The sequence below is a fragment of the Anolis sagrei genome, chromosome 7, assembly GCF_037176765.1.
Source record: "Anolis sagrei isolate rAnoSag1 chromosome 7, rAnoSag1.mat, whole genome shotgun sequence".
Classification (NCBI taxonomy): Eukaryota; Metazoa; Chordata; class Lepidosauria; order Squamata; family Dactyloidae; genus Anolis; species Anolis sagrei.
In genome coordinates this window covers 20,965,932-20,992,620 of record NC_090027.1, presented here as the reverse complement: position 1 = coordinate 20,992,620, position 26,689 = coordinate 20,965,932, and the positions used below count along the sequence as shown (strand labels likewise).

The 26,689-nt window shown below is 46.3% G+C and overlaps 2 protein-coding genes across 2 annotated transcripts in view; both read right to left on the bottom strand.

Moving 5' to 3' along the window:
• NPC1L1 (NPC1 like intracellular cholesterol transporter 1) overlaps positions 1-8,095 on the bottom strand; it is a 43,213-nt gene extending 35,118 nt beyond the window's left edge. The window contains exon 1 of the mRNA XM_067470862.1: positions 8,001-8,095. Within this exon, the coding sequence (XP_067326963.1) occupies positions 8,001-8,095 (95 nt within the window). The remainder of the gene's footprint in view (positions 1-8,000) is intronic.
• On the bottom strand, positions 7,883-26,374 carry DDX56 (DEAD-box helicase 56). Its single transcript, XM_060787430.2, has 13 exons — positions 26,266-26,374; positions 22,840-23,156; positions 21,589-21,759; positions 19,152-19,242; positions 17,370-17,614; positions 16,910-17,047; positions 16,310-16,423; positions 14,777-14,871; positions 14,390-14,463; positions 11,554-11,643; positions 11,339-11,444; positions 10,915-10,997; positions 7,883-8,613 (listed from the first exon to the last, which is right to left on the bottom strand). The coding sequence occupies exons 1-13, from the start codon at positions 26,320-26,322 to the stop codon at positions 8,521-8,523; spliced, it is 1,674 nt and encodes a 557-aa protein (XP_060643413.2). The 5' UTR covers positions 26,323-26,374; the 3' UTR covers positions 7,883-8,520.
• Positions 26,375-26,689: the final 315 nt, after the last annotated feature.

The following is a 26,689-nucleotide window of genomic DNA, read 5'->3' as shown; positions in this document are numbered from 1 at the left end:
TTGCCTTAACTACATTATTTATGTATTTATTTACTGTATTTGTATACCGCCTTTCTCAGCCCATAGGCGACTCAAGGTGGTTAACAGGGTAAACTTCGATGCATACAATATCATAATACAATTAAACACTTAACATATAATAAAAATTAAACATATTAATAAAATTGTCCAGTCTCATTGTCATCGTTCCATTTTCATATGTCATCGTTCCATTTTCCTGCATTTGGAAATGCTTGCTCAAAAAGCCAAGTCTTGACTTTTTTCCGGAATGTTAAAAGGGAGGTGACCAATCTAATATCTATAGGGAGGGCATTCCACAGCCGAGGGGCCACCGCCGAGAAGGCTCTGTCCCTCATCTCCACCAAACGTACTTGTGACAAAGGCGGTAATGATAGTAGGGCCTCCCCAGATGATCTTAGGTCCTGGATGGTTCATAAGAGGAGATGCGTTCGGACATATAAGTTGTGCCAGAACTGTTTATAGCCTAAAGCCAGCACTTTGGATTGTGCCCAGTAGCAAACTGGCAGCCAATGGAGCTGGTGCAACAGAGGAGTTGTACGCTCCCTCAGCGCCACTCCTGTTAGCAATCTGGCTGCCGTTCATTGGACAGTCTTCAAAAGCAACCCAACGTAGAGCGCGTTACAGTAGTCTATACATAAGTCATTCGATGAAGCTCTTCTCTGTAGTCCCAGGGGGCTTTAGCATTCTTGGAGTCTCGGCTATGGCCTGGCCCCAAATCCAGCCCCTGCAAGGGGCCACAGCGAGCCCAGGGCCTCTAGCCTCCCAACTGGAACTCCATGATTCAAGTCTTACAATGCATTGGAAGAAAGCCCACACCACCATTGCTCAGAGGTCCCACGATGCTATAAGGCTCATATCCACACAGGATCTCTAGCAAGAGTCTGTCTGTGGCTGCAGCAGCCCCTTGCCCCACTGCCTCCCTGGGCAAAGGGACTCTTACCAAGACCAAGCCTCTTCAAACTGTGGCCCTCCAACTCCCAGAGTCCCTGAACATTGACCAAGCTGCAGTTTGAGGATGACGCTGAGGAGATCAGTCCTGTGCCCTTAAAACCAGGCTCTGGGGCAGCTCTTGCAGCATCTGAAGAGTGAGATTGCATCAGCTCTCAGCCTTTATCTGGACAGATGTTCCCAATGTCAACCCCTCATCATACATTTTGTTCTCCATCTCTCTTACTATATTCAGTGTCTTTGTGTGAATCCAACTTTTCTATATCCTTCTAAAACTTTCCAATATCCTTCCTATATCCTTGGACACGGTGGTCCATGCTCTCGTCACATCTAGGTGAGATTACTGCAAAGCCCTCTATGTGATGTTGCCTTTGAAGACTGCCCAGAAGCTTCAAATAGTCCAGCAAGAGGCAGCCAGGTTAATACAGGGAGCACACAACTCCCATATTACACCAGCTCCACTGACTCCCAGTTTGCTACCAAGCACAATTCAAATTTATTATTATTTATTTACAGCTTTTATATTCCGCCTTTCTCACTCCGCAGGGGACTCAGGGTGGATTACAGTGTACACATACATGGCAAACATTCAATGCCAATTTTTGACATACAAACATATACAGACATACACAGAGGCTATTTAACTTTTTCTGGCCGGCAGGGGAGCTGTCGCTTTCATCGTCCATCTGCGACGCTGATGAAGCACTTCCGCATTCCCTGCTGGAATGCTTTGCTGGAGTCTTCTTTATGGCCTCATAAATCAGTTAATTTAGCCTCCCCACTCTTTAAGGTGGTACCTAATTTTCCTACTTGACAGATGCAACTGTCTTTCCTCTGAGGATGCTTGCCATAGATGCAGGCGAAACGTCAGGAGAGAATGCCTCTAGACCATGGCCATATATGCAGATGTTTCGCCTGCATCTATGGCAAGCATTCTCAGAAGTAGTGAGGTCTGTTGGAACTAGGAAAGTGGGTTTATATATCTGTGGAATGACCAGGGTGAAACAAAGGACTCTTGTCTGCTGGAGCTAGGTGTGAATGTTTCAACTGATCACCTTGATTAGCATATAATGGCCTGACAGTGCCTGGAGCAAACTTTTGTTGAGAGGTGATTAGATGCCCTTGTTTGTTTCCTCTCTGTTGTTGTGCTGTTGCAATTTTAGAGGTTTTTTTTAATTAGTGCAATGAATGGTAATGACATAGGAATGGAACAATGGATGACGAATCTGGATCTTGTTTTTTAGTGATGAGATGCTTGTGAATGGTTATTATAGTAATTGTGTACTAACTGTGTATTAGATTAGGTTGTTAACTGTTTTTATATTGGTGCATTGAATTTTGCTGTTTCCTGTTTGTTGTGAACCGCTGTGAGTCGCCTCCGGGCTGAGAACAACGGTATAGAAGTAAAGTAAATAAATAAATAAATATAGCCCGAAAAAACCTACAACAACCCAGTGATTCCGGCCATGAAAGCCTTCGACAATACATAATATTCATGTTTTTCAAAATAATTTGTCAGATCTTCCAAAGGCCGTGTGGACAAACTTCAACATATCCAATATTGTCCCATGTGAATTCAAGAATATTATGTGTGTTACACTGTTGTAAATTGTCCCTATGTTTATTATATGAGTTAGTTTGGTATTTTTCTCATTACTCCAATTGGTATTTGTGCTGAAGCTTATAGTAATAGGACATGTGTGTATTAACATTGTATTTATAGATTTCTGTGTAGTTAGAGGTCCTAATCTCTGGCCAGGGAGCAACTGAGGTAGGGGCAATGCAGGTGTGAGACGTGCTGCAAAGGAAGACAGAACAGGAGGGCCTGGAGCAGCCTGCCTCTTGCCCTGGGCACACAGGGCCAACTTCAGCGTCACCGGGACCCACATCCCACCCAGGCGGGGCCCTTATCTGCCTTCTTCAAGGTTTACAGCCCCAGCCTGGCCTTGACACCCAGTGATAAGGCCACCGCTGGGCCAGAGTCCGGCTGCCATTACCGGAGCTGAAAACAACCTGGCGTGGAGCATGCACTTGGAAGACCCATTGCACCGTCACTGGGACCTTGCAAAGTCCCACCTCCACCCTTGCCATGGTGGAGCCCCATTCTGCGAGCATCGAGGACAAAGGGCCTTGCGGGGAATTGAGATGTGGTGGAGCCAAGGCGTTTGTCTGGCAACCCAAAAGCAGAGAGCAAAGGGCAGGTCGGGTGGGGCCCAATCGGCACAAAGGCCAAACCAGGGCACGAAACGGCAACAGTATCATAGAATCATAGAGCTGGAAGAGACCTCATGGGTCATCCAGTCCAACCCCTGCCAATAAGCAGGAATATTGCATTCAAATCACCCCTGACAGATGGCCATCCAGCCCCTGTTTAAAAGCTTCCAAAGAAGGAGCCTCCACCACACTCCGAGGCAGAGAGTTCCACTGCTGAACGGCTCTCACAGTCAGGAAGTTCTTCCTCATGTTCAGATGGAATCTCCTCTCTTGTAGTTTGAAGCCATTGTTCCGCGTCCTAGTCTCCAAGGAAGCAGTAAACAAGCTTGCTCCCTCCTCCCTGTGGCTTCCTCTCACATATTTATACATGGCTATCATATCTCCTTTTAGCCTTCTCTTCTTCAGGCTAAACATGCCCAGCTCCTTAAGCCGCTCCTCATAGGGCTTGTTCTCCAGACCCTTGATCATTTTAGTCGCCCACCTCTGGACACATTCCAGCTTGTCAATATCTCTCTTGAATTGTGGTGCCCAAAATTGGACACGATATTTCAGGTGTGGTCTAACCAAGGCAGAATAGAGGGGTAGCATGACTTCCCTAGATCTAGACACTATGCTCCTATTGATGCAGGCCAAAATCCCATTGGCTTTTTTTGCCGTCACATCACATTGTTGGCTCATGTTTAACTTATTGTCCACGAGGACTCCAAGATCTTTTTCACACGTACTGCTCTCAAGCCAGGCATTGTCCCCCATTCTGTATCTTTGCATTTTGTTTTTCCTGCCAAAGTGGAGTATCTTGCATTTGTCCCTGTTGAACTTCATTTTGTTAGTTCTTGCCCATCTCTCTAATCTGTCAAGATTTTGAATCCTGCTCCTGTCCTCTGGAGTATTGGCTCTCCCTCCCAATTTGGTGTCGTCTGCAAACTTGATGATCATGCCTTCTAACCCTTCATCTAAGTCATTAATAAAGATGTTGAACAGGACCGGGCCCAGGACGGAACCCTGCAGCACTCTGTAGGGGGAGATGCAAGAGGGATGGGCCTTCCTAGGCTGCTTCTGCCCCAACGCTTACTCAGAGGAGCATTTGGAAGGGAGCCGCCTTCCCAACTGTAGTGAGAGGGACATAATTTTAAGTGGGATTTTCTAATGACTGTAAACTCCATATGTCCTGATTTGCTAGAGCAGTGTTTCTCAACCTGGGGGTCGGGACCCTTGAAGGGGTTTTCAGAGGGGTCGCCAAAACACAGTATTCGCCAAAACATAGTATTTTCTGTTGGTCATGGGGGTTCTGTGTGGGAAGTTTGGCTTAATTCTATTATTGCTGGGGTTCAGAATGCTCTTTGATTGTAGATAAACTATAAATCCCAGCAACTACAACTCCCAAATGTCAAGGTCTATCTTCTCCAAACTCCACCAGTGTTCGCATTTGGGCATTTTGAGTATTCGTGCCAAATTTGGTCCAGATCCATCATTGTTTGTGTCCACAGTGCTCTCTGGATATAGGTGAATGACAACTCCAAAACTTAAGGTCAATGCCCACCATAGCCTTCCAGTATTTTCTTCGGTCATTGGAGTTGTGCGTGCCAAGTTTGGTTCAATTCCATCATTAGTGGATTTCAGAATGCTCTTTAATTGTAGGTGAACGATAAAACTCCGCAACTACAGCTCCCGAATGACAAAATCAATCCCCCCAACCCCACCAGTATTCAAATGTGGGTGTATTGGGTATTTGTGCCAAATTTGATCCAGTGAATAAAATACATCCTGCATATCAGATATTTACATTACACAGTTCTTGTGGGTTTTTTCGGGCTATATGGCCATGTTCTAGAGGCATTTCTCCTGACGTTTCACCTGCATCTATGGCAAGCATCCTCAGCAGACCTCACCTCTGAGGATGCTTGCCATAGATGCAGGCGAAACGTCAGGAGAAATGCCTCTAGAACATGGCCATATAGCCCAAAAAAACCCACAAGAACTGAGTGATTCCAGCCATGAAAGCCTTCGACAATACATATTTACGTTACAATTCATAACAGTAACACAATTAGAGTTTTGAAGTAGCAACAAAAATAATTTTATGGTTGGGGGTCACCACAACATGAGGAACTGTATTGAAGGGTCATGACATTAAGAAGGTTGAGAAACACTGTGCTAGAAACCTTTGTTTGCAAAATGCCGATGTTTAGAAAGTTGCCACAGGGAGGTGATTGCTCTCTGTGTCTTCAAGGATCAATCTATAAGCTAGTACTGAACTCCCTAAATTTCTCATGCACTTGAAAGTGAAACAGAGCAACTAGATAAGGCCGACCCGCAGATGTTATGCTCAGGGTCAGAGGCACAAACAGTGCCATTGTTAAGACACCTTTTGCTGTTAAAGAGACAGGGCCAATAAGAATCAGCTGGCTGAGACCAATTAAGCCAGTGTTTCTCAACCTTCCTAATGCTGCAACCCCTAAATAGAGTTCCTCATATGGTGGTGACCCTGAACTATAAAATTATATTCGTGCTACATTCATAACTCTAATTTTGCTACTGCTATGAATCGTAGTGTAAATATCTGATACATTGGATGCATTTTCATTCACCAACAATGGAATGGAACCAAACCTGGCACACAGAACTCCCATGACCAAGAGAAAATATTGGAAGGACAATGACCTTGAGTTTGGGAGTTGTAGTTCACCTATATCCAGAGAGCATTGTGGACTCAAACAGTGATGGATCTGGACCAAACTTGGCACAAATACGCCAAAATGTGTATACTGGTGGAGTTGGGGGAAAACTGACCTTGACATTTGGGAGTTATAGTTGCTGGGATTTATAGTCCACCTACAATCAAAGAGCATTCTGAACCCCACCAAGAGGAGAAATGGGCCACAACTTCCCACACAGAACTCTCATGCCTTCAAGGAACTCCCTGGCACGAGCCTTCCTCCAGCCTCGCCCGCTCTCAATTGCCTCCACATGCGCACCATGCTGTTGTGTGCTGAACACGTCTGCTCTCCTTTCCTCGCTTGGAGTCTCAGAAACAGCCCCCCCCCCCAGCTTAGAGGATGACCAATCACAGCGGAGGAGGGCCTGTGAATCTTCTTGGGTTATATATTCAATAATATCTGATTGGACTTGTTCAAATAAATAATAATTCCAATTTTCCAAATTCCATTTTTTTTCATCTCTCCACCCCCAGGCTATTACCGCCTTTCCTGCTAAAATCATTGCTTTAAATAAGTTTTCGTTCTTCGCATCAATATTTTTATTCCCTGTAATTGCCATTAACATAACTTCCATATTGACTTGTATTGTTATTTTGAAAAGTTTCCCAATTTGGAGGACAAAACAGAAGAAATTAAAGAGAAATGGGCAACATATATGAAATGGGTAAAAGAAGGCGAAGCCAGCATAGAAATTGTACAAAGAATGCAAAAGCTGTGTGCGTGGTTAAAAATAAAGATATAGAGAGAAATGTGGGGGGAGGGGTAGGAAAGGGTGGTGGGAGGAGGGGGGAGAAAAAAAAGAAGAAAATAATAATAATAAAAACGTAATATGAATAAACCTGTAGAGAATGAGAATAGATAATACAGAAATATGTTACTATAATGTATGCCTAAAATAGACAAGTATTATCTGTTCAAATATGTTATTATTTTTCTTTCTCAATAAAATTAAAAAAAAATAGCGGAGGAGGGCCTTTGGTGGAAGCATTCACCATCTGTATCCAAAAAGGAAGGGAAAGACAGGCAGAGAGATCTTCAGCCTTCTCTGGCAAAGGGACAACTAAGATAGTGGTTCTCAAGCTTCCTAATGCCGCAACCCCTTAGTACAGGTCCTCATGTTGTGGTGACCCCCAACCATAACGTTATTTTTGTTGCTACTTCATAACTGTAATTTTGCTCCTGTTATAAACTGTAATGTAAATATCTGATATGCAGGATGTATTTTGAGTTACTGGACCAAGTTTGGCACAAATACCCAATACTGGTGGGGTTGAGGGTGATTGATTTTGTCATTTGGTAATGCTGGAGTTTCTGGGATTTATAGTTCACCTAAAATCAAAGAGCCTTCTGAACTCCATGAATGATGGAATTAAATCAAACATGGCACACAGAATTCCCATGACCAAGAGAAAATACTGGGAAGGTCTGGTGGACATTGACTTTGAATTTTTGGAGTTGTAGTTCACCTACATTCAGAGAACACCGTGGACACAAGCAATGATGGATCTGGATCAAACTTGGCACAAATACTCAATATGCCCAAATGTGAACACTGGTAGAGTTTGGAGAAAATAGACCTTGCCATTTGAGAATTGTAGTTGTTGGGATTTATAGTTCACCCACAATGAAATAGCATTCTGAACCCCACCAACGATAGAATTGGACCAAACTTTCCACACAGAACCCCCATGACCAACAGAAAATACTATGTTTTCTGATGATCTTTGGCAACCCCTCTGACACCCCCTCGTGACCCCCACAGGGGTCCCGACCCCCAGGTTGAGAAACACTGGACTAAGACCATCAGAAACATAGGTTTTCTGATGGTCTTTGGCAACCCCTCTGAAACCCCCTCATAGCCCCTCCAGGGGTCCCGACCTCCATGTTGAGAAACACTGAATTAAGTGATTGATTACCGTACACCAATGAAAATGTGCCTTTAACTTTCAATTAAAGTGATAAATAAATACGCTTGTACCAAATTTTGGGTGCGACAAAACCTTTTGATTGCATTTCTGTACATGTTTTGTCATCACTGCTGTGGTCTGCAATAAACAACTTCTGCAGTTGGAGATTCAATTTTGTGGTGTCCTTCCTTACATATTGCTCTTCAGCAGAGGGGGACTCCGGCCTTCAATGGGATTGTAGGAGGACCAGCGCGTCGACACCCCTTCAGCAGACTTCTCAATGGGCATCCTCGGACACAAGGCATGGCTTGCAGAAAACAGGCACAAGGGCAGGAGAGAGGACTGGGGGCTCAGTGCCTCCATGTGGCCGTTTTGCCAGGCACAGGCTGAAAGAGGGCTCATCCCCACAATCCCCAAGCATCTTGGGCACTGAATGGAGAGTCAGGAAGGCACTCTCCTCCCACACCAGGCAGCAAATACAAGAAGTAGCCAAACACCATGAACCAGGAAGAAGTCTTGTTAATGCAGCGAAGTCCTCAATGCTCAAAGGCCTTGGAAGGACGGACACTGCTGCTGCTGCTTCAGTCTCCATCTGAGGCAAAAGAGGCCCAGTCCAGGCTGACTGTTTGTGGGCAGTTGAGGAGGGCGTCACAATCCTTGCTCCCATAAGCTGCGTCCCTTGCCCCACAGTCCTGGTCATCAAGGCAGGGAATTTAAGAGCCCGAAGGAGCTGCCTTGGACTTGGTGGCTGGCGTCCTCGGCCTCCGCTTCTTGAAACTGAAGCTGCGCAGGGGGTTCTTCTGGCCCTGCAGGGACGAAGGGGGAGAGGTGTTGACATCTGCAGCCTCAAGGAGCAACTAATCTGCAAATGCACACTCAAATGCAATGGCTATAACACTTTTGGGTCCTAGGTTCTTGTGGGTTTTCTTCAGGCTATAGGGCCATGTTCTAGAGGCATTTCTCCTGACGTTTCGCCTGCATCTATGGCAAGCGTCCTCAGAGGTAGTGAGCTCACTACCTCTGAGGACGCTTGCCATAGATGCAGGCAAAACGTCAGGAGAAATGCCTCTAGAACATGGTCCTATAGCCCGAAAAAAACCACAAGAACCTAGTGATTCCAGCCATGAAAGCCTTCGACAATACTTTTGGGTCCACTAAAATTGCTTTTTTCCTCTTCTTTGGGGAATGGCAGCACACAAGACTTAATCCCCAAAGCTTTCCGTAACTAAAGGTGACACACAGTGCAGACACAGAAGGAACGTCCACTTGCAGAGTCCTTGGGACCAATCCCCTGAATAGCACCACTACAGAAGCACTGCTTTGTTAGAAATATTGAATGATAATTGGGTATTTTTGATTACAAAAGGGTGAATCAAACACTGAAAGAGTGAGTAGGCCAAAGCCTGTTAGAGTTAGACCAAAGCTAGTGTCGCCCTGAGGAGAGTGAGTAGGCCAAAGCCTTATTAGTGTTAAGTTTGTTTATTTATTTATTTATTTATTTATTTACTTTATTTGTATACCGCAGTTTCTCAGCCAGTAGGCGACTCAATGCGGTTAACAACAGCAGGAGCAAAAATTCAATGTTAGCATCATACAAACCATTTAAAAACAATTAACATAATAATATACTAAGTAATTACACATCAATAAACAACTCATTAGCATCTCATAACTAGAATCGTGATCCAGCTTGTCATCCGTAGTTCCGTTTTCCTATATTCACTGCACTGCTTATCCAAAAGCCTGTTCAAATAACCAGGTTTTCACTTTCCTCCAAAATACCATTAATGAGGGGGCCGATCTAATGTCCGTAGGAAGGGCGTTCCACAGCCGAGGGGCCACCACTGAGAAGGCTCCTAAGTTTGCCTCAGTGAGGAAACTCCTCACTCTGTGTGAGGTAAACCTCTGAGTGAGAAAAGCCTTGTGTGAGAAAGCTCCAGTGTAAAGGCTGCTGCATGTAAAGCTACTATGTATTTGTTTATTTATTTTATTTATTTATTTATTTACTGTCCTTGTATACCGCCGTTTCTCAGCCTAATTGGCGACTCAACGCGGTTTACAAAAAAATATACAGTGCACAGTATACAATTAAAACCATAAAAAACATAATACACAATATTACACGAAATCACAATCCAATACATCTCCTAACTAAAATCGTGGTCCAATTGCATCATCCATATTACCAATCCGTAATCAACACATTCATTGCACCGAATTAGCCAAATGCCTGCTTGAACATCCAAGTTTTTAGTCTTCTTCGGAATACCATCAGCGAGGAGGCTGATCTTACCTCCATGGGAAGGGCGTTCCAGAGCCGAGGGGCCACCACAGAAAAGGCCCTGTCTCTCGTTCCCGCCAGCCGCACCTGTGAAGCAGGCGGGATAGAGAGCAGGGCCTCCCCAGAAGATCTTAGGGTCCTGGTGGGCTGATAGGCTGAGATACGTTCGGATAGGTAGGTTGGGCCAGAACCGTTTAGGGCTTTAAAGGCCAACGCCAGCACTTTGAATTGAGCCCGGTAGCAAATCGGCAGCAAATTTGTGTTGTGGAAACCTTGTTCTTGTAAATAGTGCAACCATATTATTTTACTACAAAGAAATTTACAATATTTCTATTCTACCTTTCTTGAACCCAAAGGTGACTCAAGACGTCTTTACAACATAGGCAGCTAATCGATCCCATTAAAACAGGGGTACTCAAACTAAGGCCCGGGGGCCGAATATGGCCCTCCAAGGCCATTTACCCCGGCCTCGCTCAGGGTCTGAAACGACTTGAAAGCACACAACAACAACATTCCGATCTCATCAGCCAAAAGCAGGCCCACACTTCCCATTGAAATACTAATAAGTTTATATTTGTTAAAATTGTTCTTCATTTTAATTATTGTTTTGTTTTTAAGTGGCAGGGGATGGCTAGTTGTAAATAAACATTTTGTGATTTTTGAAGATTGGACTCTGCACCTTCGCCCCTTAAGCTCTGAATTCTTTACAACCAAATCACTCGGCACTTCACGCACTGCTTGTTAATGATGCTCAACTTTAGTATCCTGTTTATTTTTGGATGCTCTGCTCTATGTAGGTTTTTCCTAACACAAGCAAGAAACCAACCTTGTTGCTGCGCGGCGGGATCCGCTTCTGCCGCTGGTGCTTCCTCAGGAACGGTCGGGCAACAGACCGGAGGGTGGGGGGCACTGCGGGAGGGAGGGAGGGAGGCAGTTGTCGGACAGCATGGAAGCAAGAGGGGGCTCGACACCACCCCCTACGTCCCACTTCAAAAACTATTGCCAATTGGATCTTCCATTGGCTTCCTCCTCACTCCCAGCCAGTCCATGGTGATTTCCTAGAGAAGTGACCCACTCTCCTTCAGCTGAAGGGATGTGGTGGGGCTCCCTGGGCAAAAGGCCCAATGAGGGGTTGGGAGACTGGAAGTGAGGAGCAGGAGGGGAAGAAGGAGAGTGCCGCCCCCTCCATCCAATGCCCTTCTGCCCAGGGGAAACTCTCCCTTACCCCCTTGGCCTCCCTTGCAACTCACCCAGGTATTCCGGCACATTGCGCAGGTGGGGCTTGACCACAGCCGGGTGAAGGGGCTTGTCATGGCGGAGCAGGTCCAAATCCCGGGGATTGTCCTCAAAGTAGGTCTGGGGGTGGGGGAAAGAAGGGGCAGTGAGGAGGAGCCAAGCATCACCCCACAGGAGCCAATGGAGAAAGGGCCTCCTCCTCTCCCCAATGCAAACCCCAGGAGGATACCTTCAGCTTCTCAGAGTTGAGCAGCTCCTCCTTGATCTCCCGAAGACGGGCTTCTTTGATGGCCTGCTTGGTGACTGAGCGCATGGCATCCTGCGAGGAAAGGGGTAAAATCGAGAGATATTTGGGGGGGTGTAACCCATATCGAATACTACCCAAAGCAGAACTGATCCTAAGCTGGCCAGGAATATATGTACATTTATTATTATTATTAGGTTCTTGTAGGTTTTTTCAGGCTATAGGGCCATGTTCTAGAGACATTTCTCCTGACGTTTCGCCTGCATCTATGGCAAGCATCCTCAGAGGCAGTGAGGTCTGTTGGAAATAGGAAAATGGGCTTATATATCTGTGGAATGACTGGGATGGGGCAAGGAGCTCTCTGCTGAAGCTAGGTGTGAATGTTTCAGCTGATCACCTTCATTAGCATTTGAAGGCCTGACTGAGCCTGGGAAAATGTTCTGTTGAGAGGTGTTAAGATGTGCCTGGTTGACACCTCTCAACAGAACATTTTCCCAGGCTCAGTCAGGCCTTCAAATGCTAATGAAGGTGATCAGCTGAAACATTCACACCTAGCTTCAGCAGAGAGCTCCTTGCCCCACCCCAGTCATTTCACAGATATATAAGCCCATTTTCCTATTTCCAACAGACCTCACTACCTCTGACGATGCTTGCCATAGATGCAGGTGAAACGTCAGGAGAAATGTCTCTAGAACATGGCCCTATAGCCCGAAAAAACCTACAAGAACCTAGTGATTCCAGCCATGAAAGCCTTCGACAATACATTATTATTATTATTATTATTATTATTATTATTAACTTTATTTGTACCCCGCTAACATCTCCCGAAGGACTCGATGCGGCTTACAAAAGCCAAGGCCTCAATAAAAAAAACAGCATAACAATACACATAGCATTATAAAGCAAATCAAAATGTTAAGCAATAACAGTAAACAGTACAAACAATACACCATAACACCAGTAAAACTAGGGCCAGGCCGAATGTAATGGGTACAGATTAATAAGTGCTGAGTATGACAGGTGAAATGTAGGATTTTAGGGTAAGTGCAATGTGCAGACAATGTTAAATCTCTGATAAAGTGCTTCTGGGACATATTGCTGGAGTTCCTATTCTGGAAAGGCACACCGGAACAGCCAGGTCTTCAAACTCTTCCTAAAGACTGCCAGTGTAGGGGCTTGTCTGGTGTCCTTGGGGAGGGTGTTACAAAGTCGAAGGGCCACCGCAGAAAAGGCCCTGTCCCTCGTCCCCACCAGACGCGCCTGTGACGCAGGTGGGATCGCGAGCAGGGCCTCTCCAGATGAACAAAGAGAACGCGTGGGTTCATGTACGGAGATGCGGTCACACACGTAGGCAGGTCCCAAACCATTTAGGGCTTTGTAGGTGAGTACCTGCACCTTGAATTGGGACCGGAAAATGAACAGCAGCCAATGGAGCTCCTTGAACAGGAGGGTTGACCGCTCCCTTTAAGGAGCACCAGTTAACATCCTGGCCAGCGCCCGTTGGACTAACTGAAATTTCTGAGCCGTCTTCAAGGGCAGACCCACGTAGACCGCATTACAGTAGTCCAATCTAGAGGTGACCAAGGCATTTGCCTCCCACTTCAAGCCATAAGAAGAGGTGGGTAAGAAATAAAATGATGATGATGATGATGATGGTGACGATGACTATGTTTGGATGCCCTGGTCGTTGGTCACCATTTGCACACAGGGGATTTTGCAGCTGGGACATCCCCCTTGAACTTCCCTGGTGCTGCAAGGAGCAGAGCCTCAAATGGAGTCTGGCCCTTGTTCTCTTTCCGCCAGAGACAAATGAGTGCAGAGGCCTCGCTAGTTCAAGACATAGTATCATGGAATCATAGAATCATAGAGTTGGAAGAGACCTCACGGGCCATCCAGTCCAACCACCTGCGAAGAAGCAGGAAAATTGCATTCAAAGCACCTCCGACAGATGGTCATCCAGCCTCTGTTTAAAAGCTTCCAAAGAAGGAGCCTCTACCACACTCCACTTCTCTGGTGACCCACCAAACTACAAATCCCATGATTCCATGGGTGCCACTACACTGAAGAATTAATGCAATTCCACACTTGGGGGATGTAGTTTCCCAAAGAAGTAGCCTCCACCACACTCCGGGGCAGAGAGTTCCACTGCTGAACAGCTCTCACAGTCAGGAAGTTCTTCCTCGTGTTCAGATGGAATCTCCCTTCTTGTAGTTTGAAGCCATTGCTCCATTGTGTCCTAGTCTCCAGGGCAGCAGAAAACAAGCTTTCTCCCTCCTCCCTATGACTTCCCCTCAAATATTTATACATGGCTATCATATCTCCTCTCAGCCTTCTCTTCTTCAGGCCAAACATGCCCAGCTCTTTAAGCCGCTCCTCATGGGGCTTGTTCTCCAGACCCTTGATCATTTTAGTCGCCCTCCTCTGGACACATTCCAGTGTGTCAATATCTCTCTTCAATTGTGGTGCCCAGAATTGGACACAACATTCCAGGTGTGGTCTAACCAAGGCAGAATAGAGGGGAAGCATGACTTCCCTGGATCTAGACACTATAGTGTCTAGACACCCAGCTCTTCCCATCAGCTCTCTTCCAGGACAGGCAGGAAATAATAATAATAATAAGACTTTATTTGTACCCTGCTACCATCTCCCAAGGGACTCGGTGCGGCTTACATGAGGCCGAGCCCAAACACAATAATAATAACAGCAATAATACAAAAACAATACAAAACTCATAGCAAAATAAGCAAAAACAATAACAATAACATGAAGAGGAGAGGCTTGTGGTTACAGGAGACTCCTCCGAGCAAAGCCACTCACTCACCTTGCAGCGGTAGCGGAAGCCCTCCACCTCCTCCATCCGGAACTGGTAAGGCCGCAAGGGGGTTTCGCTGCTGTCTGGAGGGAGAAAGGAGCAGCTCTGGTGAAAAGGACTACTGTGAAGACGCACTTTGAGGCTGTCTCTGAACTGGCCTCCATTTAGAAAGAAATGAGGGGGAGGGGGGGTGAGAGAATGGGAGGCACCAAAAACCCAAGATTCCCCCGGACTCGTCCTCTCACCCCTGTCCAGCTAGGCCTCACTCCCTGATCCCAGCCAGAACTCCGCTCTCAGAGCATTAGAGTTGGGAGAGAAGGCACAATCAAAGCACTCCCGACAGATAGTCATACACAGCATCTCCTTAAAAACCACCAGAAAAGGAGACTCACGCACCTCCCGTCAGCGCAGACTCAATGTTGGCCAGCAGCGGGTACTCAGCTGGAGAGACAAAGGTCAGAACGGTACCCGGATTGTCCACACGGGCCGTCCTGCAGGAAAGGGGGGGGGGAGAGAGGCAGGGAAAAAGTGTTGGGCAAGTGGGATTATTAGCAAAAGACCCTCCCCATAAATGCACAGCAAAGTGACTTATCAGCAGCCATGTAACCCAGCTTCAATGGGAGAGGTCTCAGTGTTAGTAGGCCTCACAGTGTGAGGTAGGCCTTAGTGTGAGAGAAGCTTCCAGAGGAGGCTTTTCTTTATAGCAGAATAATATGGTTGCACTATTTATAAAAACAAGGTTTCCATAACACAAATAAAATTCAACCTTCACACTGGAGCTTCACACATAAGGTCTTTTCATACTGTGAGGCCTACTAACACTGTGAGGCCGAGCCCAAACACAACAATAACGATAACAGCAATAATACAAAAACATTCTCCCACTGAGGAATTCTCTCACACATGCTTCTCTCAGACTAAGGCCTACCTCACACTGAAAGGCCTACTAACACTGAGATCTATTCTCCCACTGAGGAATTCTCTCACACAATGCTTCTCTCAGACTAAGGCCTACCTCACACTGAGAGGCCTTCTAACACTGAGACCTATTCTCCCACTAAGGAATTCTCTCATACAATGCTTCTCTCAGACTAAGGCCTACCTCACACTGTGAGGCCTACTAACACTGAGACCTATTCTCCCACTGAGGAATTCTCTCACACAATGCTTCTCTCAGACTAAGGCCTACCTCACACTGTGAGGCCTACTAACACTGAGACCTATTCTCCCACTGAGGAATTCTCTCACACATGCTTCTCTCAGACTAAGGCCTACCTCACACTATGAGGCCTATTAACACTGAGACCTCTTCTCCCACTGAGGAATTCTCTCACACAATGCTTTTCTCAGACTAAGCCCTACCTCACACTGAGAGGCCTACTGACACTAAGACCTATTCTCCCACTGAGGCGTTCTCTCACACTAAGCCCTACCTCACACTGTGAGGCCTTCTCTCACATACTGTGAGGTCTTCTCACAAACTAAGGCCTTTCTCCCACTGAGGTTTATCTCAGACTGACTGCTACTAAGCTACAGAGACGCATGCTTATATAGGACTGCAGCTTTTGCTGAGTCATTGCATCCATTTAGCCCTTTCAGTGTGACACACAAATACCTAGTTAATTTTTAATATTTCTGCCAAAAAGCACCTCAGGAAGTAGCCTCCAGAGCACCCACATCCCCTCCAACAGAAAGGGCTGCGATGAGGCACCATCATCCTGGAAATTGGCCAAGCAATCCAAAGACCCCAAAATGCCTTACATAACCTTTACAGTTTCTACAAATAAGTTGAAAAAAATGTTTTTTCCAGAGTAGCTCCAGAGGAAATTCATATAAACTACACAGATGACAGAACCCTCCTCCTCCTCTGGAGCTTCTTCAAGGCAAGCTGCCCCTTCCACCCACGTCTGAGCCCTAGACCCAACTGACCTCCCGGCGCGGTGGATGTAGGACTCCACTGAGGGAGGGAAGTCGAAGTTGAAGACTGCAGAGACATTCTGGAAGTCGATCCCACGAGAAACACCATATTCCTGATCTTTAGTCCTATGGAAGGGAGACACCGGAGGAGGAGGGGAGGCTGGAGGTCAAGTGCCTTCCCCCACACACCCACTAACACACTGCAGAAAGGACCCAAGCTCTGGGGGCCTGCGATAGCCAAGGCACATGGGCTTCCTACAGCCCTAAAAGCTCCGAAGCAGGTGATGGAGGGGCTCCAATAGCTGAATGGATCCCTCCCAGGGTAAAGCCTTCCCAATCCCAGTAGAGACCCCCACTCTGCTGGGATGGTCTTGGGCAAGTGGAACCTGCTAAGCAACAAGTAAAATACATCCAACAAGCCAAATATATAGACATTTAAATTTCACCAATCCACCCTCACAGGAAAAAATGCTTTAAGTTTGAGCTATTATACTTCCTAATTTCGTTAGTATGCAATCTTACTCTATTTTTGTCTTTGGCAAACAAAACACAACTGTTTCACAAGCCAAACATATAGATATATAAATTGCCCACCCCCCAACTCCTGCCTACTTCTCTCCTTTGTGGCCCTTGCCGCCCCTCTTCCTCCTCTTCCCTTCCGGTGGCCTCTCCGGATCCGCCAGGTCCTGCTCGTCCGTCGCAATGATATAATCGTAGAAGCCCTTGTTGAACTGGCTGATGATGTGGCACCTGGAAGGGAACAAGAAGGCCACAGGTTCTCCCCAAAGCTCAGCAGCCCTTGCTTCACCCCAATCTTTGCTCTGTTTGAAAGGAAGTTATGTTGCCTCACCCTGTACTTGAGTGTATACCATAATAATAATTTTTGTGACATCTGCCTTTGTTTGATGGCTAGATTATATGCTTGTTTCTCTGAATAAAACATAGCTATAAAAAAGAAAAGTTGTGGGGACTTTGGCACTAAAGCTCCCAGGATCCTCATGAGCACAAGCCCCTCAGCGGCCTCAATTCCCCCTCCCCATCTTGTGCAAATGGATGGGGCCTGAACACTCACCGGGACTTAGCTGGCAGTTCCGAGTTGAGGACGCAGGCCGGGATGCTGAACTGCTCCAGGAAGAGCTTGAGGCGGTAGCAGCGATCGATGGAGCCTACAAAGAGGATGACCTTGCCCCGTACCAGTGACAACTTCAGCAGCACACAGAGGAGCAGGAACTTGTCCTCCTCTGCCTCGCACTGGATGTGGAACTGGCTGAGCTGGGAGGGACCTGGCAACTGAGACTCCTGGAGTTTGAGGGTCACCTGGTAATAAATGCAAAGGCTCAGGTGAGGTGGGTACAGGTGCCACTGTGCTCACAGATAAGGCTTCCGTTACTCCCTATCAAGGGCCCAAGGAGGGGACAAGCCTCCAACAGAGGAGCCACAAGAAGGGAGCCAGAGCAGCCACGTCTGCTCTACAAAGAAGCCCCTCCCAGCAGGAAAGAGACCCAGATCCCATTGGCAGTGCATCTGCCCACCACCCACCACTCCTCTTTCGATCTTTTATAATAATAAAAATAATAAAACTTTATTTATACCCTGCTCCATCTCCCCCAGGGGGAATCGGTGCGGCTTACATGAGGCCACGCCCATCAATACAATACAAACAATATAACACAAAACATAATAAAACCAAGCAAAATACATAAAATGCAAACTGAAAATAATATACGACACAACAATATAAAATCAAGCATTAAAAACACAGAAAATTTCACTAGGCAGGGCCAGATGCAAGAATAATTTTTTAAAAAAACACTGGGAGGAGGCTCCGGGAATGAGGAAGGATTTCATTGCACAAACCATAAAATAAAGTGCTGCTAAGGACATTTTGTGCAAAGTGTGGTCAAGGAGAATCTTACATTCAATGACTGAAGGCACATTGGAATAACCAATGTGGTTCTCAACCTTCCAATGCCATGACCCATTGCATTCTCAACCTTCCCAATGCCGCAACCCCTTAATGCAGTTCCTCATGTTGTGGTGACCCCCAAACATAAAAGTATTTTCGTTGCTACTTCTTAACTGTCATTTTGCAACTGTTATGAATCATCATGTAAATATCTGATATGCAGGGTGTGTATTTTCTTTCACTGGACCAAATTTGGCACGCCGCTACGTGTGCCAAATACCCGCTACACCAAAAATTTGAATACTGGTGGGGTTGGGGGCGGAGGATTGATTTTGTCATTTGGGAGTTGTAGTTGCTGGGATTTATAGTTCACTTACAATCAAAGAGCATTCTGAACTCCACCAAAATGAAATTAAACCAAACTTGGCATACAGAACTCCTATGTCCAACATGTGAACCGCCGTGAGTCGCCTTCGGGCTTGAGATACAGCGGTATATAAGCAAAGTAAATAAATAATAAATAAATAAACAGAAAATACTGGAAGAGTTTGGTGGGCATTGGCCTTGAGTTTTGGAGATGTAGTTCACCTACATCCAGAGAGAACTGTGGACTCAAACAATGATGGATCTGGACCAAACTTGGCACGAATACTCAATATGTCCAAATGTGAACACTGCTTGAGTTTGGGGGAAATAGACCTTAACATTTGGGAGTTGTAGTTGCTGGGATTTATAGTTCACCTACAATCAAAGAGCATTCTGAACTCCACCAATGATAGAATGGGCCAAACTTCCCACACAAAACCCCCATGACCAACAGAAAATATATGTTTTCTGACGGTCTTTAGCAACCCCTCTGATACCTCCTTGCAACCCCTTCAGGGGTCCCGACCCCCAGGTTGAGAAACGCTGTTTTAGTGTGATATAAACACATATAATAATAATTACAGGGTTGTGCAGCACCAGTTCCTTCAGCGTCTGCACATCTTCATTGAAGGTAGCCGACATGACGAAGGTCTGGTAGATCTTGGGTAAATAGCTGGAAAAGAGAAGAGAGTCCAAAAATCCCTGTGGCCAAATTAGAAGCTCAACCCTACCTCCAAAGGCCAACTCTACTATTCTGCTATTCTGCTTCTGAGCAAGGAAAGCACATCCACAAAGACAGCTTCTATTCTTCGTCACCTGGTCTGATGTATCTCTGAATTAGAGCTTGCTAAACGATGTGTTGTTTATGTGTCTCGGCTGCTGTGTCACACAAGTGTAAGGAGAAACCTTAAATTATCGTTATATTTTAATATTTGAGGTCCTGCTCTCGATCCCACCCCTGCTGCAGGTTTGACTGGTGGGGATGAGAGACAGGGCCTTATCGGGGGTGGCCCCTGGGCTTTGGAACTCCCTCCCCAGGGAAATTAGATTGGCCTCCTCCTTCCTGAAAGTGAAGACTTTGTTGGACCAAGCGTTTGAACATTAATTTATTATTTATTTACTGTATTTGTATACCCAATGCAACAACAATTCCCAGTGCAACAAGAATTTCGCAGTGCCGTAATGAACAATGACAATTAGAATGGCTCCTGGAATATGCTTTTGGATTGTGTGATTTTAAGTAATTGTTGTAAGTTTTATATGTTTAAAGTACATGTTGTTTTATTCTATATATGTATTTATGGCATCAAATTGTACCTTTGTTTTGAGCTGCCTTGAGTACCGTACAGGGTGAGTAGGGTGGGATATAAACACAATAAATAAATAAATAAATAAATAAATAAATAAATACATTTGAAATGCTGTCCTCAGGAAAAGGGAACAGGGCTTCCTTTCTGCTGCCCAAACACTAGGACTCAATAGAGCAGTGGTTCTCAACCTGTGGATCCCCAGATATTTTGGCCTACAACTCACAGAAATCCCAGCCAGTTTACCAGCTGTTAGGAGTTCTGGGAGTTGAAAGCCAAAACATCCGGGGACCCATAGGTTGAGAACCACTGCAATAAAGCCATGGGTTGAAACGACAGGAAAGGAGATTCCACCTGAACATGAGCAAGAACTTCCTAACTGTAAGAAGAGCTGTTCAGCAGTGGAACTATCTGCCTTGGAGTCTGGTGGAAGCTCCTTCCTTGGAGGCTTTTAAACAGAGCCTAGATGGCCATCTGTCAGGGGTGATTAGAGTGTGCTTTTGCTGCATGGCAGAAGGGGGTGGTCTCTTCCAACTCTATGATTCCACAATTCTATGAGGCCCTGCTCTCGATCTAGGTCAGTGGTTCTCAACCTGTGTTTCTAGGTTTTGGCCTACAACTCCCAGAAATCCCAGCCAGTTTACCAGCTGTTAGGATTTCTGGGAGTTGAAGGCCAAAAACATCTGGGGACCCCGGGTTGAGAACCACTGATATAGAGGATGGATGGGTAGGTAAATATGGAGGATGGATAGATGGGTAGAGAGAGAGGGTGGGGATAGATAGATGAATGGATAGATGGATGGATGGGTAGTTGGATGGATGGATGGATGGATGGATGTTTTGGCCTACAACTCCCAGAAATTCCAGCCAGTTTACCAGCTGTTAGGCTTTCTGGGAGTTGAAGGCCAAAACATCTGGGGACCCCAGGTTGAGAATCACTGATCTAGGTGAAACAAGCAATAAGCCATGTACTCCTAAAATATAAATGAAAGGTTCTCATGAGATATATTGTATTCCTATGCGCTTTATGTGTGTGCCTATATCTCTTATGAGGGATCGGTATAATAATAATAATAATAATTTATTTTTACCCCTCCACCATCTCCCCAAGGGGATTCGGGGTGGCTTACATAAGGCCATGCCCAGCAATACAGTAAAACAATATAACACAAGAACACAACAGAGAATAAAAATAACATAAGATACAAAACCAATATAAATAAACAGAACAGCAATATAAAATCAGAGCATTAAAACACAGAAAATTGATCACAGCGGGCAGGGCCAATTGCAAAGATTAAAATTGAAACACTGGGTGAGAGGGCAATGTAATGTATCATGATAGGGGATCCGGGGGATGAGGTAGGGTTTAATTGCACAAACAGGTAAAGTAAAGTGCCACTGAGGGCATTTTATGCCGGGTTTGGTCAGGGATTATTGTACATTCAATCACTGAAGGCACACTGGAACAGCCAAGTTTTCAGGCTCCTCCTAAAGACTGCCAGGGTGGGGGCTTGCCTAATACCTCTGGGGAGCCATAGCCGAGGGGCCACTACAGAGAAGGCCCTCTCCCTCATCCCCACAAGTCACGCTTGACCGTATTGTGCATTGATGAAAGTCTGAAAATGATGTCCCAGACAGTTTGGAAAGCTTCGCTCTGGATGGTGAGCAGACAGCCCGCCCCGCCCCCCTTCCAGGCCCCCATCTCTCACCAGAGCAAGCTCTTGAGGTCCTCCTCGAAGCCGAAGGAGAAGAGAAGGTCAGCCTCATCAATGACCAGCACCTCCAGGGTCTCCTGCAGGGACAGGCTGCGCGCCTGGAGGTGGGCCAGCACCCGAGACGGAGTTCCAATCACCACATCTGGCTTCTCCATCAGGACTGGCCTGGGAGGGGACAAAGGGTGTCAAGGTGCTGGAAGTGCCTTTCTTGAAGGCTTTTAAACAGAGACTGCATGGCCAACTGTCGGGAGGGCTCCAATTGTGCTTTTCTTGCATTGCAGGGGGTTGGGCTGCATGGCCCATGTGGTCTCCTCCAACTCTAGGATTCTAAGCGGACTCTCCAGTGAGGCCCCTTCCTTCCTCCCTCCCTCGATCCTCCCCTTCCCCCCTTCCTTCACCTGGACTTCTCTCTTCCAAGTTGAATATCCCCAGCTCTTTATAAACCACCCCTGAAGGAGCCAGGCCTCTTTTGCTGGGAGGAAAGATGGGCTCCTCTACCTCCCTCCCAGATGTGGCCCCAAAAGCCCACGATCCCCAAAGGAAGAACCTCTCTCTGTCCCTGAAGAATGGGGAAGAGAGAGAAAGGAGGAAGAAAAAGAAAGAAAGGAAAAAAGAGAAAAGGAGAAAGAAAGGGATGAAGGAATGGAGAGAAGAGAGAAAAAGGAGGAAGTGGAAGGAGACAGATAGGAGGGAGGGAGGGAAGGGGAGAAAGAGAAAGGAAAGAAAGGAGGGAGAGGAAGATTAGGAAAAGGAGAGAAGGAAGGCAAGCAGGAAGGAAGGAGAAGGGAAAATGTGAGGAAAGGAAGACAAAGAAGGGAAGAACGAATATACGAAGGAAGAGAGAGAAAAGGAGGGAAGTAAGTAAGGGAAAGACGGGAAAGGAAAAGAAGGAAGAAAGGAAAGAAAAGAAAGAAAGGATGGAAGAAGGGAAGGAAGAGAGAAAACAGGGAGGAAGAGAGAGAAGGGGAAGGAAATGAAGGGAAGAAACAAAAAATGATGGAAGAGAAATAAGAGAAGGATGGGAAGAAATGAAAGATAGAAGAAGGGGGGAAAGTGAGAAAAGGAAGTGAGGGAAGGTGGGAGGGAAGGAGAGTAAGAGAAAAGAAAGGATGGTGGGAGAGATGAAAAAGCAAAGGAGAGAAGGAATGAAGACAGGAAGGGAGAGAAGGGGGACTGTTTGCAGGGAGGGAAGAAGAAGGGCAGCCCTGCTCCCGCCTTCATTTCCTGCCCAGGGTCTGCACTCACCTTTGTGCAGCAGCCTCCTCGGTGCCTGAGAGGTCTGCAAGGCGGATGTCGCGGGCACAGAAGGTGGTGAGGCGGCGGAGCATGTCCCGGGCCTGCCTCCCAAGCTCCTTGGAGGGCACCAGCACTAGGCCCCGCACGGCGGCCTCTTTTCCCCCACGGCGGAGGAGGAGGAGGCGGTGCAGGAGTGGCAGGGCATAAGCGCCCGTCTTCCCAGAGCCTGTCCTTGCCCGTGCCAGCAGGTCCTTGCCCTCCAGTGCCAGAGGGATGGCTTCGGCCTGCACCAGAGTCGGGCGCCGCCAGCCCAGTGCCGCCACCGCCTGATGGGGAAAGAATAATAAACAAGTGGGTTGCTGTAAGTTTTTCGGGCTATATGGCCATGTTCCAGAAGCATTCCCTCCTGACGTTCCACCTGCATCTATGGCAGGCATCCTCAGAGGTTGTGAGGTCTGTTGGGAACTATAAACCCCCTTTTCCTAGTTTCCAACAGACCTCACATCCTCTGAGGATGCCTGCTATAGAAGTAGGTGAAGTGTCAGGAGAGAATGCTTCTGGAACATGGCCATATAGCCCGAAAAACTTACAGCAACCCAGTGATTCCGGACATGAAAGCCTTCGACAACACAATAATAAACAACTTTATTTATATCATGCCTCCATCTCCCAAAAAAGGGACTTGAGGCAGGTTACAAGGTACTGCAAGTGCAGTATAAACATCAACTGTTCATGAGTATAAAACAATATCACATAAAAGTTATAAATAACCACTATCAACACATAAAATAAAACACACAATTTAAAAACTCACGCCATCTATGGTTATAACTAACTGCCATCAATACTCAACTAAAGTGCCAAAGTGTCAATAACATTATAGGCATCACAGTGACTAGGGATGGAAGTCAAGGTGGTGGGTGTATGGGTGAGTGGGAGAGGGGTCAACTCTGGATGTGGGCAAGAGAATGGTCTTATATGTGGTATTGTGTGTGATATGTGTGGCATGTGTACTGTCTGCATTTAATATGTTTGTAAATATTCTTTTAAGCATAAATTCTCCCTCAAAGGAAAGAACTCCACATGACAGGCACACAGTCTTCACTAAGAAAGCCATGGCTCTGAATCTGCAAGACCTAAGCAGGGCAGTTTGTGATTGGGGTGCATCTACACCAGGCATGGGCCAACTTCGGCCTTTCCTCCAGGTGTTTTGGATTTCAACTCCCACAATTCCTAACAGCCAATTAAATGTTACTCAGGCTCACCAAATGCAACATCTGCACTTCCCTTAAACAGCCACGGGTCTGTGGAATGATGTCCAGAGTGGGGGAAAGAACCCTTGTCTGTTTGAAGCAAGTGTGAATGGTTCAGTTAGCAATCTTGAATAGCATGAGTGGCCATGAAGTTTGCAAAGTCAATCAGTGAGGGTATCTGCATAGAGGTAGCATGGTTTCCTCCTTTCTGTTGAACTTCTCCACGTCTGCTTGTGGATTTCAATGGCTTCTCTGTGTAGTCTGATATGGTGGTTGTCAGAGTGGTCCAGCATTTATGTGTTCTCAAGTAGTATTCTGTGTCTACGCTGGCTCATCAAGTGCTCTGCTATAGCTGAAGATGCCTCTAAACTAGTGGTTCTCAACCTGGGGTCCCCAAGTGTTTTGGCCTACAACTCCCAGAAATCCCAGCCAGTTTACCAGCTGTTAGGATTTCTGGGAGTTGAAGACAATTTCACCTTATGCCTGGAGGCTTTGTCAAACTGGCTACGTGCTAGCAGACTGAAGGTGAATCCGGCGAAGACTGAGATCCTGTGGCATGGCCGCCCGATAGGTCCGACCCATCCATTACCTACCTTTGATGGCGCTGCTCTATCTCCATCGCCTACCGTTAAGAGCCTAGGTGTCGTTTTGGATTCGCAGCTGACGATAGAGGCTCAGGTCGCTGCTGCCAACAAACAGGCCTTTTTCCATCTACGACAAGTGAGGCAACTGGCACCTTACCTGTCGGATGAGGCTCTGGCAACTGTCATCCATGCCACGGTCACAACTAGGCTGGACTATTGTAACACCTTGTATGTTGGCCTTCTTATTTCTACGACCCGAAAGCTCCGTATTGTCCAGAATGCTGCAGCCAGGTTACTCACAAAAACCCCCATGAAATGCCATATAACACCAGTGCTGCGGCATCTACACTGGCTCCCAATTGAGTATCGTGGTTTGTATAAGATGCTGGTCCTGACCTTTAAAACTTTATATGGCCAGGGCCCATTGTATCTTAGAGACTGTCTCTCCTTCTACCATCATCGGAGGTCGCCACGACCATCCCAACGCGATCTGCTCTATATACCGGGTCCTAGGGAAGTGCACTTGGAAAGCACCAGACGCAGGGCCTTCTCTATTTCTGCCCCTGCCTTGTGGAATTCCTTGCCTCCCTATCTGAGAACCATGCGTGACTTAGGGCATTTTATCCTAGCACTTAAGACCTGGCTTTTTACTAAAGCATTTGACCCATGTTAACTTTAATATTTGTATGTGTTTTATCCTGTGTAATTTCTGCAGTGTAAATCGCCTGGAGTATCTCGGATGGAGGGCGGTTAATAAGCAATTAAAGATGATGATGATGATGAAGACCAAAACATCTGGGGACCCACAGGTTGAGAACCACTGCTAGACAAAAACAGCCAGGCCAGCTCTACGCAGATACTCTCACTGCTTAACTTTGCAGCTGCAAGTCTACTCAATGCTAATCAAGATCACCAACTGCAACATCCACACTTGCTTCAAACAGCAAAGGGTCTGTGGAATGATGTCCAGGATGGAAGAAAGAACCCTTGTCTGTTTGAAGCAAGTGTGAATGTTGCAATTAGCAAGCTTTAATAGCTCTGAGTAGCCATGAAGTTTGCAAAGTCAATCAGTGAGGGTATCTGCATAGAGGTAGCCTGGCTGTTGTTGCCTGGAGGCATCCTCTGCTTCCTTTCAGACTACACAGAGAAGCCACTGAAATCCACAAAAGCACATGGACGATTTCAACAGAAAAAAAGAAAACCATGCAAATAAACAAAATCTGGCTTAGAGGATTAAAAAAACATCAGAATCAAAACAGTAAATAAGGGACACCACTCAGAAACAGGTGAACCCCAGATAGCAAACAATCAAGGGCCAGTTAATCTTCCCAAATAGAGGGTGCCTCCAGGCAACACAGGCCAGGCCACCTCTATGCAGATACTCTCACTGATTGACTTTGCAGTTTTATGGCTACTCGCTCACTGCACAATTCCTAACACCTGGAGGGAAGGCCCAAGTTTGCCCATGCCTGATCTACACTGTAAAAATAATGCAGTTTGACACCACTTTAACTGCCATGCTCCTGTGTTATGGAATATGGGGAGGAAAGAGGAAGGAAGAAAGGAGGCAAGCAAGCGCGAATGAACAAGGTCCAGACCTGAAGCAAACGGGGATCCAGGCCCAGGTGCTCGAAACTCGGCTCCTCGTCAGCCATGCTGCTTTCTACTCGCCAGAGGGCCAACTTCCGCCGGAAAACGGCGCCGCGCCTGCGCACATCAAGCACGGAGCATCGAGAGCAAGCTTTGCGACCAGAACAGCCCGATGCTGCCCCCTAGAGGCCCGGGAGGGAAGGGGGGCTCCCACCCAGCCTCTGAACATCAAACATCAAAGCCTTCCCCACAGATGGCCTTTCAGCCTCTGTATAGTATAATAATAATAATAATAATAATAATAATAATAATAATAATAATAATAATAATAATAATAATAATGGAAGAGCCTCATCAAAGCCTTCCCAACAGATGGCCTTCCAGCCTCTATTGTAATATATTAATCATCATCATTATTATCATGGAAGAGCC

Bases quoted from the DNA above. Each gene is read 5' to 3' on its own strand.
- DDX56 (XM_060787430.2), bottom strand. From the start codon at position 26,322: ATGGCTGACGAGGAGCCGAGTTTCGAGCACCTGGGCCTGGATCCCCGT. The intron at 14,464-14,776 runs GTGCGTGAGTCT...TTCTCCCTCCAG, and splicing joins TGAGTCTGCGCTGACGGGAG to ACAGCAGCGAAACCCCCTTG. The intron at 11,445-11,553 runs GTATCCTCCTGG...CCCCACCCCCAG, and splicing joins TCAACTCTGAGAAGCTGAAG to ACCTACTTTGAGGACAATCC.